The sequence below is a fragment of the Odontesthes bonariensis genome, chromosome 23, assembly GCF_027942865.1.
Source record: "Odontesthes bonariensis isolate fOdoBon6 chromosome 23, fOdoBon6.hap1, whole genome shotgun sequence".
Lineage (NCBI taxonomy): Eukaryota > Metazoa > Chordata > Actinopteri > Atheriniformes > Atherinopsidae > Odontesthes > Odontesthes bonariensis.
This window is the reverse complement of record NC_134528.1, coordinates 19,636,960-19,651,526: the sequence shown is the minus strand read 5'-3', so window position 1 is coordinate 19,651,526 and position 14,567 is coordinate 19,636,960. Positions and strand designations below refer to the sequence as shown.

Sequence of the window (14,567 nt, the reverse complement as noted above, 5' to 3'; positions counted from 1 at the left end):
TATCAGGTAAGTTGTTAGATATGGTTAATTATGTCTAACAGATCCCTGTCAGGGTTATCAGCCTATCATGTCACATGTAAAAGGGTGACTTTGGTGGTGCAATAATCATTCCCTCTGGATAAGATAAAGGTGTGATCTTACAATGCTGACATTTCATTATTGAGTCAACACAAGATAAATAAACACAAGAGTGCTTGGTGTAGCTTGTAGCCCGTTACAACTGAAGCTGACATTTGTTGGTAACGTGAGTGAATCATCGCTTATGAAATGACCGATTAAGACCAAATACTTGGTCGGATCAGAAGTGAGATTCAGTCTGTTGTCCAGTCAAGGCAGAGTGAGCCATCATCACCTTACAGTGAGACAGCCGCACGTTTGAGGGTCACAATGAGTTCAGCTTTGAATCACTGGTAAATCACATCATACCCACCTGCAGATGTGCTGAGTTCTGCCTCAATCTGGCCTCCAGAGGCCAACGTGCTTATCTAGAACGCCATGTAGCAGATATTGGATGCCTCATAAATAACTAATGCGATCACAGTCACACTTGTCGTCAGTTGAAACGTGTCACAAGTCCCACGGCCAACGTGTGCACCATCAAGGAAGTAGCGGGCTATTTATAGACAAAATGCATCCTCACTGGGCAGATCGAAAGGCGGCTCCCTGTGATGGACCGAACAGGCAGAGGTGAGCGTCTACGTGTCTGTGCCGAGAGACTTTTTTACTGCCACACGTGCGGCCGATGATGCACAGCCACGATAGAGTGAGCACTTGAAGAGGACAGAGTCATAAAAACCACAATCTAATTAAAGTGTAAAAAAAAAAACAGAAGAAAAAGATAAAGGTCCACGAGCAAGAGTAAAGGTATTACAGGCCTGTACTCAGTGTTTTGAAACCTGTGTCTCACCAATGAAATAAGTTTCAGAAAAGGGCTGCAGGTGTTTAAAGAATAATTGGAAATGAACTCGGAGAGAAAAAAAAAAACTGTCCAGAATGAGACTTCACTCCTGCCTCATTTTGTGTGTGTGTGTGTGTGTGTGTGTGTGTGTACCCATGTCCTGTAATTGTAGTTTTCCCACAGTTATTAGTGATATAATTGAATTTGGCTTTTCCTTTAATGGAAGTCTGTGAAGTGTGGAGAGACCGTGATAGGCCAGACCGGCCAGTCTCTTCAAATCGGCATTTGTTGCTCACTGTAGGACATGGATGCTGCAGGGGCTGTAGAATGTATTGTAAGATGGAAGATGATGTGTTCCCTCTACTGAACAGAACTGCAGCTTCTTCATCCAAAAGTTCAAATGACTTAAACCACATCCCCACATCTACTGTCATTTCATTTCAATTAACCTTGATCCCAGCATAACAACTGTTTTCTTTAGACGAGGTTGATCCATCCATCCACCCAGTTTATCTTGTCTTGGTTGCAGGAGGCTGGAGCTCGATTTGGCAAAGAGAGAGCCAGTCAATTACGTGAGTAACATGGAGACAGACAAACGTGCAATCCCATAAAGGCCATAGAGGCTCCCACAGAAAACCCACATGGGCAGCAACAGCTGGTGTACACATGCCGATAAATGCAGCAATGGACCAGAAAAGGTAAGGGACGAGAAGGAGAGTGCTGGCAGGCTAACATGAATGCAAACAATGCAGTATTTGAAATACTTAATGGGGAAAGAAATGAACTTAACATGCTTGTTAGTCCACAAAGGAAATGTACAAAAATGTTTTTTTAATGGCAAACAGTAGGTAAACAGAACAGTTGTACATTTGGTGTTTATTTCTATCAGGAGTAGCATGCATGCTACTCACACGCAGTGCCTCACACAGCTTTATTCTCAAGTGATTCGTCATTGTCTTTGTTTTTGCTACACTACTTACAAATCTTGTTACTTACTTATTTGGGCCACTAACGTAGGTGAAAGTCTCTCCAGCTGATAACAGTAGAAGCTGATCTGGTTGTTGTCTCTCTCCGCAGGTCCCTGCACCGGGTGCTTGGCTCGCCTATGTTTACCTTATATGTTCCATGTGAGGGCCTGCGCTGGTGTGTTGACCGTGCATGCTCAATCCGTCCCTCACCTTTCTCTTCATTTCCACTTGAGTGAGTAGCTGGTGGGTTGAATGCCAGGGATTGGCGTTGCTGTAATTAGCAAGCAGGACTCTTATAAGGTAGAGGTTCCTGAAAGGTCTGTGCCTTACTAAAGGTGGCTTTTTTAGGTCATGCGGATTTTTGCCCCATAAAAAAAAGTCTGATATTTATGTGTGTTGTCAAGCTTGCTGACGGCACAGGCACTGGTACCATGCTGATGGATGTGAGACTTTTTAAATCTGCCTCACTGCCACCTTGCTTGTCTATGATGTGAAGGCCTCCACCACTGTCCCAGTAAGTTTTATTGGCTCTACGTGTTCTGTTTCTTTATGTATTTGAGGACCACTTTGCTGCAAGACAGCGGTGAGCTTTCTCATCCTCTCCTACAACGTGTTGCTAGTTTCAAGACAACAGCCCTAAATCACTGTCAAAACCCAGCTATTCCTGCTTCTTGAGTGGTGTCCATTTAACGCTCTTCTGCCTCTCTTTTAGTGATCAGTCCCGGATAAGAAGAGCCTAACAGGTACATTTGTGTCATTTCAAAAGAGAGACAGATTGAAAGAAAAAAGGCGGTTTCAGACCAGGCTGCTTGTATTGCCTGAAACTTGCTGCTTCATATTGTTGTGAATGATAGAAAACGCTCTACCCGCACTCTTTCACGCCCTCTTTTGAGTAACAGTTTAACTTGAAGTGACAACAAGAATTTCCAAATCAACCTGCTGGTTTCACACTTGAGATAGTCCAGCTGTGTAAACAAAGCCATAAATGAGAGTGTGCTGTTAATGCTGCCCTGAACGATAAGAATGTTGAACTCGGATTAAACGACAAATAATCTACCATTTCTGGAAATCCAGTGATAATCTGTCTTATCATGTGGCACCGGATGAACCAAGATTTGTTTATTACGGGACACCTTTCACTTCTGGACTCTTTCAAGCACGGAGCTTTCAGAGGGCATGCAGAAAGTCATGCATAAAAATGAAAATAACACGTTACAAAGGACAACATTGAGCACAACCCTCAATATAACTCAAGATTGGGCTGAACATGGAAAAAAAGAAACATCCAATAAACACATAAAGTCATCCCTTATCTCCTGTTGTGTTCTGTGGAAGAAGCACGCAAAGGCCCGCCATATCTAACCTGGTGATCTGTCTTGAGTTCGTTTCAAAGGAGGGTCGAAGGAACAACGATCAGATCCTTAAAAGAACATGTCGTCATGATTTTCTTGCTATCGTTTCGGGGCTCGTTAAAGAGTACTCTCTTTGTTTTTTCGCTTCAAGAAGAAAATGACAGAAAAGGCACTGTGGAGAGAGGAGGAGACCGGGAGATAACAGCAAAGAGTTTAGTCTTTATCTTTCTTGCACGTCTTTTCGCAAGAATTGGACAGATAAAAGTTCTTCCTAACGTGGCCACGAGCATTTGTCAGAAAGTTCAGGTCAGCTCGTTCAACAGTTCAGTCAATGCTGCAAATTGTGAGTTTTGTGAGCGTAAGAGCAGCAGAAAGGGTGACTTTACAATCCTCAGTTTGTCCTCTGGGGGCTGTGAATGTGAACCAAACTTCAAAGTCATTAAGATATTTCAACTATGTCCGCCCTGTTGTGGCACAAGGGAGAATCATGGGGGGCTTTGGTGACACCAAGAAGAAACTAGAACATGTCCATTGGGTACTCTTATTGCTCCCCACTTCCCTCCTCCTAGTTTCTGATATTCTCCTGTGGAGCTGAAGCTAATTCACCCAACAAGTCTTCTGATGAAACAACACATGGCAAACGTGTGCACTTTGGGACCCATCCACTCACTGGAAGCTTGAGAAGCACCGCAGTGACAGAGGGCCTGTGAGCTCCTGTTCAGACTCAAACCCACAGGGGGATGTTGTGGGAGGATGCAAGCTGTATACAGGATGTTCCGAACAATGCCATGCGTCTTAATGAGGCTTCGCATACCGTTACAGTGCAACAATGTTCCACAACATCACTGGAGCTGCTGCGATGACCTTTATTCTAAAACTCACCAGACCAAGATCTACCTCTCTCTGAATCGCACTGACCTCTAGTGGATTTTCACAGATAATGCAAATGGGCGTCATTTATGCCCCCGAGATGCAGATTATTGGTCACCTTACATATTGTTTTCAATACGGATGATAGCATCTCCGGGGGGGGGGGGGGGGGTGCATGCGTAAAACCGCATGTCACAGTGTGTGTGTGAGACAGATGTCCCACCTTGTGCAGCCCTGCCCCGAGAGCAGCTGCTCGAAAAGGGAAAAAAAGTGTGCCCTGCGGTATTTTCCGCGTTCCCCGCCGTCCCCACACCTCTCTGCCTCGACACACTCCTGCCCGAAAGAAGAAGAAAAACAAAACCTTTCCATCCTCGCCTAACAGCGTCTGTTCGCCCCCACCTCCCCCCTCTCTTTGGTTCCGTTTGCAGCGGTCATGGGAGAGATGAAGGAGGAAAACACTGTCACCGAGGTTATTACTCAGATATTACAAGAGGCGCCAGCTGCCAGGAGGAACCTCGTTGACAACCACAGCAACCTCCTCCAAGTGGCAGACTACTGCGAAAGCAACTTTATCCAGGTGAGTGCAGCTCACACAAACTGATGACAACTTCACGGTAGTTCAAGACCACTTTGAGCTCTGGGAAGAACTCAGAGCGTTGTTCCTGTACCTAATTATTAGTTATTTATTTAATGATGGCACAGGCAGAGGATTCAACCAAGGCTGTCGAGGAGGCCAAGGCTTTGGCTACCCAGGCCTTGGCCAGTGTGACCTACCAGATCAACAGCGTGGCCACCACCCTGTTGAAGCTGCTGGACTCACAGGCCGTGCAGGTCAAAGCCATGGAGTCCTCCGTCAACCTGCTGTCACTGGTGAGAAGAGCACCGAACGGGCCGAACGGATGAAGGGAACCCTTATGGAGGGGGATGAAAATGAAAAAGCATGCTCACCTGTGCTGGTGGCTTCAGGTTGCAGGATGGTCACTGTGACACCCGGGAAATTAATTAGACTATTGACTTCGTTTTCATTTTATCCCAGCGGTTTTAACCAAATTAGCTTTAAATCAATCAGATGAATTGGTTATTTATTACTAAATGACTAAATAATAACAACGGGGCAGTTATCAATAAACACACTGTTGCGGGTGTTTTAGACAAAATATGTTTTTTCGGCTGCTTAGACGGAAACCATGAAAGTCCCCTTCCAACCCTCTCTTTGAGGAACCCTGTTTTCAAAGACTGCGGTCACGCCATCTGCGCTTCATAGTATCATTATCCAGAGGCACGGTCGCGCGATCTACACTTGAAAATCGAGTGCGCGTCTACATTGCGTCTTACGGTAAAGCGTTAGAGCCCAATGCACGATGTATGTGGCCAGATTAAAATATTCATAAAAAAAAAAAAAAACAATTGTTTTCTGCAAACTCCACCAGATTCTTTTTCTATATGTCCCCAGCTACCTCTGTGGTGATTTTGAAGTCATTTCACTGCATCATTGTTTAATAATCTGATGCTGAAATCATACCCAATGCATGACGTATATGGCTATATTAAAATATTCATAAAAAATACAAAAACTAATTGTTTTTTGCAAACTCCACCAGATTCTTGTTCTATATGTCCCCAGCTACCTCTGTGGTGATTTTGAAGTTATTTCACAGCATCATTGTTTAATAATCTGATGCTGAAATCATCAGTGACATCCCCCCATCTCTTTATATCACTCTTCTTCTTTCCTTTTTCATAATGTGGTTTCATTTCACCATTTTTGCCTTTTACTTGCTTGATGTCCTTGTATGTGTGTGTGTGTGTGTGTGTGTGTGTGTGTGTGTGAGTGACCATATTCCTTATTGGACATCCAGCCCTACCTGCACCAGCCCAAATCAACTGGTCATCTCTACCTTGTCTGCACCTCTCATCAGTGCACTACAGTCAAACAGGAAAGAGACAGAACTTAAATTATCACCACAACACCTCACAGTGAGCAGTTTAAAAAATAAGCAAGCTAACTCAAAACTGTGTATGAAGGAGGCCCAAGCAGACGTTGTGGAGCTTTAGCACCATGGACTGGCAATTCCAGAGCTCAGAGCAACAGTGGATGTGACAAATATATATGCAGCATGTAATCTACAACACATCTCCAGATACTCCTATCCTGGCTTTTATGTTGCTTTACCGCTGCATATTACTAAATATTGAGATTTCAAACACAAGGTTCACGGCTACTTCTGACATAGCTTTTAATTTTGCTTTACTGCATGAATTTCCTATAAAGACATGTTGGAATTAAAAAATACACTGTTAAATAAACAAAACAAATAATTTGTCCTTTTTTTAAGCTTTTGCCCAGATGTTCCTGTGTAATACCATGTATTTTATCGAGATGTGGTTTTATGGGGTTAAATATACCATATCTCTCCATTATTTATCTGCACTCCTTAATTTTTTTACTTATTTCCCTTTTTTAAGTTTCACATCTCCATGTTAAACTTAATTTTCCAGCTTTTAGAAAAAGTTTGCATTCATATGACACAGCAAATAAACTATTTCTTGATAGCAATTTCATGTTGTACACAGCTAGATAGATCACCTATATCCTTAAACCTATAGCCACACTATATCGACAGTTCAGTGTAGGCATTAGGATGTAAAATAAATTGTAGTTTTAGTTGTGTAACGGCTTAACTGTAATGTCCTCGTTATGTGATCTTCACTCATATATAGTTCTGTTAAATAATTTGTAAATATGTTGAGTTTTAAATATGTTAAATCTGATTGCTACATCAGATTTATCAATTTTAAGTTTCTTTGGGAATCTGAGAAGACATTTTATTAAAATTCTCAACAAAATCTTCCATGCAAGTGGCCACTATGATAGTGTGTATTTTTTAAACTACTCACTGTGAGGTGTTCTGGTGATGATTTCAGTTTGGTTCTGTCTCTTCCCTGTTTGGCTGTAGTGGACTGATGAGAGGTAATAATAATAATAATAATAACTTGGACTTATATAGCGCCTTTCAAGGTACCCAAGGTCGCTTAACAAAAGAAAAGAAGGGGGGAAGGGTAGGGCCGGAGGGGTGGGTTTAAGAAGAGTAGGACATGGAGAAGAGATGTGTTTTTAGATTCGTTTTGAACTGTAGTAGAGAGGGGGCAGAACGGATGTGAAGTGGCAGATTGTTCCATAGGGTAGGGGCAGTTGAACAGAAGGCCCTATCTCCATATGTTTTTAGTCTGGTGCGAGGAACGGAAAGTAGGTCCTTGTCTGAGGAGCGCAGAAGCCGCGACTGGGAGGAGGGGTGGAGGAGATCAGAGATGTACTTAGGTGCAAGTGAGTGGAGAGATTTGTAGGTCAACAGAAGGATCTTATAGGTGATCCGTGCTTTGACTGGGAGCCAGTGAAGTTGCTTTAGGATGGGTGTGATGTGCTGCCTGGGCTTGGTGTGAGTTAGCACCCTGGCAGCTGAGTTTTGGACATACTGCAACCTGTCAAGGGCCTTACTGGGTAGCCCAGACAGGACACCATTGCAGTAGTCCAGGCGGGAGGAGATAAATGAGTGGATGAGGGTCTCTGTTACTGAGTCGGATAATGAGGGCCGGAGTCTTGAAATGTTTCTGCGGTGAAAAAAGGCAGATTTGTTGCAGACATGGTAGAGATGACAAGTTGATTTGGTCTGGTGCTGTCACGCCCATGGACTCGTGTTTTAGTTTTATGTTATTGTGTTTCGGTTCATGTCTTGGTTTTTAGTTTTGCCATTGCTTTTCGTCAGCTGAGTGAAGCTGACACCCCACCTACGTGAAAAATTCAAGCAAATAGATTGATCGGTTAGTGCTCCGTTTGTGCCGTTAAAATTTTCGTTTGTGCTGCTTTGGTTTCTGAGATATTAAAGATTATTTTTTAGGTCATCCAAAGGTCACCATCCCCCCATATTACTCCAAAACAAACCAGAGTGGTCTACTTTTTTAGTGCTCCGTTTTTGCAGGTTTGTGCCGTTAAAACTGGCGTTTGTGCTGCTTTCGTCTCCGAGTTACGTTTTACTTTCAGTTGATCACATGATTTCACTATATTGATCAGGAGGCAATGAATTTCATCTGCTGCAGGTTGTAGTCGTTCTGTTTTGTTCCAGTAAGTTCTTTTCGCCAATTTAGTCAGTGGGAAGTTGTCGGATATGTTGCTAACGCAGGAGAGAACAGAATTAACACATATTACCCTTGAGTGACATTCAGTTACGGTAATGCACAAATTTTCCTTGCCAACCATCAATAAACTAAATAAAAAAATACTGACTCCGTAAAATACATATAACTTCATTATCAGGCTAATGTCACTGTTATTTGCAGAAAGGGATTTTAAAAAACAAACTTATCTTCTGTTCTCTCCTGCCTTAGCAAAATCCGACAACTTCCCGCTGACTAAATTGGCGAAAGGAACTTACTGGAACAAAACAGAACGACTACAACCTGCAGCAGATGAAATTCATTGCCTCCTGATCAATATAGTGAAGTCATGTGATCAACTGAATATAAAACGTAACTCGGAGACGAAAGCAGCACAAACGCCAATTTTAACGGCACAAACCTGCACAAATGGAGCACTAAAAATGTAGACCACTCTGGTTTGTTTTGGAGTAATATGGGGGGATGATGACGTCATCGGCCGAAATTATAATTCATAATATCTCAGAGACGAAAGCAGCACAAACGAAAATTTAAACGGCACAAACCTGCACAAACGGAGCACTAAAAAAGTAGACCACTCTGGTTTGTTTTGGAGCAAGATGGGGGGATGGTGACGTCATCGGCCGAAATTATAATTCATAATATCTCAGAGACGAAAGCAGCACAAACGAAAATTTTAACGGCACAAACCTGCACAAACGGAGCACTAAAAAAGTAGACCACTCTGGTTTGTTTTGGAGTAATATGGGGGGATGGTGACCTTTGGATGACCTAAAAAATAATCTTTAATATCTCAGAAACCAAAGCAGCACAAACGAAAATTTTAACGGCACAAACCAGCACAAACGGAGCACTAACCGATCATTCTATTTGCTTGAATTTTTCACGTGGGTGGGGTGTCAGCTTCACTCAGCTCTTTTAGTCTCATGTCACATACCAGTTCATTAGTTGATTCACTGCACCTGTTTATTCCCCACCAGCTGCACCTTGTGCCCAATCACTCACACTCCCTATTTAGTTCTCAGTCCTTTGTGAGATTCTTGCCTTACCTACCTGACCTGCTTCCCGTTGTTACTCATGTTCCCTGGCATCTTCTAGTTAAGTATTTATTGCCATGCCAAGTTCCTTGTTTATTTTTTCCACACTAGTTTTTTGAATCCGGCTAAGACTAGCTTTTTGTTTGTACTTTGTTTTTGTTAATAAACCCAGTTTTCTATTTTGAAGTCCGCATCCGTGTCCTACCTTCACCTCCCCTACACCACCTTGACAGGTGCAGGTAGGGCTGGATGTCCAATAAGGAATATGGTCACACACACATACACATACAAGGACATCAAGCATTTTTATGAATATTTTAATATAGCCATATACATCATGCATTGGGTATGATTTCAGCATCAGATTATTAAACAATGATGCAGTGAAATAACTTGAAAATCAACACAGCATTATCCAAAAACACGGAGGTCTGGTGTATTGTTCACTATTGTATTGTTGCCGGAGTCCAGGCTACAGCTATCCAGATTGAGAAGGTGGCCAGGAGGCAAATCGGTCACTTCACGACTCCCAAAAGCAAGACTCGTTCCAATCCGATGGCCCCACTGGCGTTAGGCACGGAACCAGAGAGAAGCTACGAGAGGGCCCCGATATCATATTCCATCTTGGACTCCATTGGACACTGTTTTCAGGTAAATTGGTTTGTGAATTGAAAGTGAAGTTTTAAATTCCTCCTTCAGCTCAGGCTGGGAGGAGAATTGCGGTCCATCTTCTCTGTGGTCAGGTCACAGTGGCTTGCGTGGAGGTGAGCTGCACTCTTCTTCTTTTTTTCACTTCCAGTCATCTTCTCTCCGCAGGTCACTGAGCAGCCGCCCAGAGAGAGGGCAGAGACCGCACACAGCCCACAGAGCGCTGAAGTGTTCTCAGTGTATGTGCACATGCTCATCCTCTGTCGTTCTGAGACCACCGTTCTGTACAGATGTTATCATGATAAGACCTTGCATTTTCTGTGCAGTTTATGATTACACCTCAGATTTATTTTCCAACGTCAGCATGCCATGATCGCTGAAAGTCTCCTTTTGTTCTGCTTAAAGATCCAGTCTCGGCATCGCCGTACCTCCACCCTCAGTCCCCACCTTGCCCACCAAACCAACAGACAGCAGCCTGCTTCCCCCTCCTCCTCCTTCTGCCAATTTGCCAATTTGGACCCCAACCTCCATGGACACTAGTCTCCCCCCTCCGCCCTCCTTTCCCTCACCCTCAGATCTGCCTCCACCTCCCCCTCCACCGACCATCAGTCTGTCGAACAACAACTACCCGCCTCCACCTCCTCCTCCTGTAGGCGATGGTGCCACTCTTCCTCCTCCACCTCCCCCTCCACCGACCATCAGTCTGTCGAACAACAACTACCTGCCTCCACCTCCTCCTCCTGTAGGCGATGGTGCCACTCTTCCTCCTCCACCTCCTCTTGCATCAGGAGCCGCACCGCTTCCCCCTCCACCAGCTGTCCACACCGGCACCTCTTCTGCTGTGCCACCACCCCCTCCACCACCACCACCACCTCCACCACCACCACCTCCAGCCCCTCACTCCTAGGCGTTAACACGGATACTGGCAGATTGTGGTCAAGTATGCTGCGTTGTGCCATGAGATTAATGTGTAAAACGTGTGTAGCGTGAGTAATACTCCACCTCCTGGTCAGTCATGACCTCGGCGGACAGAATAAAGAACGTTCAGAGGAGTGTGTACCGGGCTTTAACTTTGAATTTTTTTGTGTGTGTGAAATGGCCGACATGAGCCTGAAAATTCCATTTTTCTGGGAGAGAAAGTCTCTCCCTCAGTGTGAGTTGTGCTGTTGTAGAGAGCTGCTGCAAAGATTCTTCCAACAAGTCTCAACAACGCCTCGGCTGCATTCTTTAAAGACAAGCTGAAACAGGGATTCATGTGTTCCCGTCATCTTTGTTTTTCCCCTGCAATGTGATTTCCCTTCTCGATTATGGCCTTTCTCATTACAATGTCTCTGTCACCTTAATGGCCAGTGAGACAGTTGAAGAATACACACCTGAAAGAATCAAACCCTTCCTCCTGTATAAATGCATCGTATTTCCTTTGTCGGGGGTCTTTCTTCATCATGAACGCTGACTGGTGAGGACCGACCCTTCTGCAGGAGAAAAGAAACACGTGGCCGGCCGGCAAAAGCGTCAGAGATCTCTATATTTCATTTCTCATCAGAGGTATTAGAAAGCAAGGGAAGATTTTTCCACAATAAGACCAGCATTAACAGGTGTCAGTTTTCCATGTGGCGAGAGCAGCTTCAGCCGCAGATATAACTGGCCTCAACCCCGGTGAGATCTGTGTCTTTAAGCAGGTCACTGAGGCTGTAAATTGCCTTTTGCAAGTCAACACATTACTTAACTTCCACTACACGGCTGATAGTTGAAGGTAAGGTTCATTTGTAGCATGGAAACAGCCAATTAGTCAGGAACAGCTCAGCCAATCTTGTTAACTCGTCTTCTGGAAAAGGGCTGTTTGATTTATTTTGAGGACAGCGAGCCTGATGAAACAAAACCTGTTACATGTATTAATCTAAATCGAACAGGAAGTGTTCTGCTGTGAACGCGCTTTTCTCTGTACTTTCCTTTAATTGATCCAAAACCTCACAGCTTTCCTTAAAAACTTCAACTTTTGAATTCACTGTTTTACGTCAGCACACAATGACATTTTCTTTTGTACTGTACTTCAGTACAAATCCTTCAAAACCGAAACTGCGGAAGACTCGATTGTTCCCTCCATTAATCTGACAGCTTTAGTTACTAGTTAACTGAGAGACAGAGCAAAAATGCGAGGAGCTCTTTGAAAAGATGATGTCTGAATAAGGATATCAAACAGCTTGCACAAACACGGCTGAAATGAAGTCGGTCAGTTACTCAACTGAAAGAAAGAAGGCTGTTGTTATGATAATCGTTAAGAGCACGTGGAATTTGTAGCTATGTTCAGAATTTTCAGAAACCAAACAATCAACTTAGAGAAAGTTAACATGATATTTTAGGCTCAAAATGAGCTCCACCTCAAACTGCTCACAGAAATGCAGGAGTAATTCTGATCTAGTGGTCCCAAAGAGGGTGTTTATTTTAAATAAAGTGATCACACATTACTTGAGTAACCGCTTCAGTTACATTTGATGGTGGTATGATCACCTTTACACGAGCAAGGGACTTGGATGCGTCCTCCGCCACCGACAGACAATGTGGCCGCTCTGTGTGACTGACAGAAAAAGAGCAACAAGCTGGGTGAAGCTCTCACAGACAGTTGCACATATGCCCCGAAGACGTTCTGTTAATGTTGGTGTGTTTTCAGGGTATGAATGAGGAGATAAGGAGATACCTTTGAACTTTACACATGCATTACAAAAGTGATTGATCATTAAATCGAATGACAACCATTGCAATAGCCTTACACTTACACCCAAGGATTTGAAATGAGATCAGTGGGGGTCATTTGATCTTTTTTTTTTTTTTTTAATGACCAAGACTCTTTTCCCCCAGTCTTTACTCAGGTGTGAAAATAAAGCTGCCATGGTCATTAGTTATCTCTCACTAGAATTAGTATTCCCTCTGTTCTGCATGTTAAGATTCATTTGAGTAGCCGTACGCCTCACTTCACGCATGCCACACATATGACTGAGCTGTCCTTCATTTCGGAGTTGCCCTGTTGTGTATATGTATCATTCTGGGGGCTTTTTGTTGCCTTCTTGCAAAAAAACTAAGCGAAGCAGAGGGCAGGCCCGGCACCTCTCCATCTGTATACATCATCCCCATCTATGAGCAGGAGCATGAGGAAGACATATATGAAGCAAATGAACCTTCTTACAGGCCACCTCCTCCATATATGGTACATCACACAGCCACTCTTAAACAATTCCGGATTCTAGTGTTTATTGAATCAAATCCAGTCCTATAAATGTTTAAACTAAATCATTTGGAAGCAAACGAAACAATCTTCTTTGTAAATGTCTCCTCTTTTCAAGCTCGAACCACCATCCTATCCCGACCCACCGCCATCACACACAGACCCTCCAGCTTACTCAGAGCAACCATGATCCTGCTCATATGTTGATGAAGATTCTCAGTCATCCAGGTCATGGTAATCAGAAGCGCTTGCATAAGGGCAACTGGACTTCTTCTTGGATCTTGAAGACGTTTCACCTCTCATCCGAAAGGCTTCTTCAGTTCTGTTGATCCTGCTCATCTTCCTCCTCCTCCACTTCAGCACCTTTCTGAACCGGACATGCTGTGCTTTCTTTTGCAAAGTCACGTAATCAAGTACGGCTAGGCTGGATTTTGAGCCCGGCGAACGATTTGTCAAGATGCATGTTTGTGTTTTATCCTAAAAACCTGAATCAATCAGAAATTTTAGATGATGAACATATGGAGGGAACTATTGTTTCAAGGTCAAATGTCGTCAAAAGAAATGACATGAACTGGTAGGTCACACCAAGAAAAAAATATCTCCTTTGATATTCTACCTGATCATTAATTAACAAACTGTGTATACCGCACACATATGAGATGATTCTACCCCTTTGTGGCTGATTCTAAATGTAACTGTATGCACAATACGTCTGTTTTAATAAATGTACGAATATCTTTTGATGTTTTAAGAACAATACACAACAACATGGAAATGTGTGTTTCAACATGAAGTCATTTACAACCACGAAGGATTCAGTTTAGGAATGACAACTTTTCAAATTTGCACTCAGCGCTTTGTTTTGTTGAATCCATACAGTGGTCTGGTTGGAAGGTTTCGATGGTCTGTGTCGCTGCTTCAGAGAGTTTTGAGACCCTCTTCAGTTTTCACTCTTGTGTGGTGGAAGTTTGAATGAACAAATGTAACATTTTCACAAACTAATTGACCCTCAAAGACTTTTGACTGGCACTGTATGCACCTGTGTACCTAAGATCCTGTAGTGTGGACAGATGTTTTCTTCATCTCCAATGAAACATTCGACACACACAGTGACCAAATTATTGAATGAGTCCTGCTTTCTAAAACAGCTGTATACTGTAAATAAAATCAGTATAACTGCCATCTTGATGTGAGGTATGCTATTTTTGATGTTTTGCTACAATAACTACTAAAGTAAAATTTATTTCTGAGTGATTTCACTGCACCTTAAGCTAAAGTCTGCCAAACACGGAACACAACTCTGCGTACCTGTGTCTTTAAGCATGTCACTGATGCTGTAAAATCTCTTCACACTGTGCGCCTCCCTCAGTGACACATTATCCTTTGACAGCGACCCACAGG

At 43.3% G+C, this 14,567-nt stretch overlaps 1 protein-coding gene across 1 annotated transcript; it reads left to right on the top strand.

The window, feature by feature from the left end:
- The first annotated feature begins 4,295 nt into the window (after positions 1–4,295).
- Positions 4,296–14,309, top strand: abi3b (ABI family, member 3b). Its single transcript, XM_075457961.1, has 5 exons — positions 4,296–4,665; positions 4,791–4,958; positions 9,770–9,949; positions 10,115–10,185; positions 10,352–14,309. The coding sequence occupies exons 1-5, from the start codon at positions 4,522–4,524 to the stop codon at positions 10,851–10,853; spliced, it is 1,065 nt and encodes a 354-aa protein (XP_075314076.1). The 5' UTR covers positions 4,296–4,521; the 3' UTR covers positions 10,854–14,309.
- The last annotated feature ends 258 nt before the right edge of the window (positions 14,310–14,567 follow it).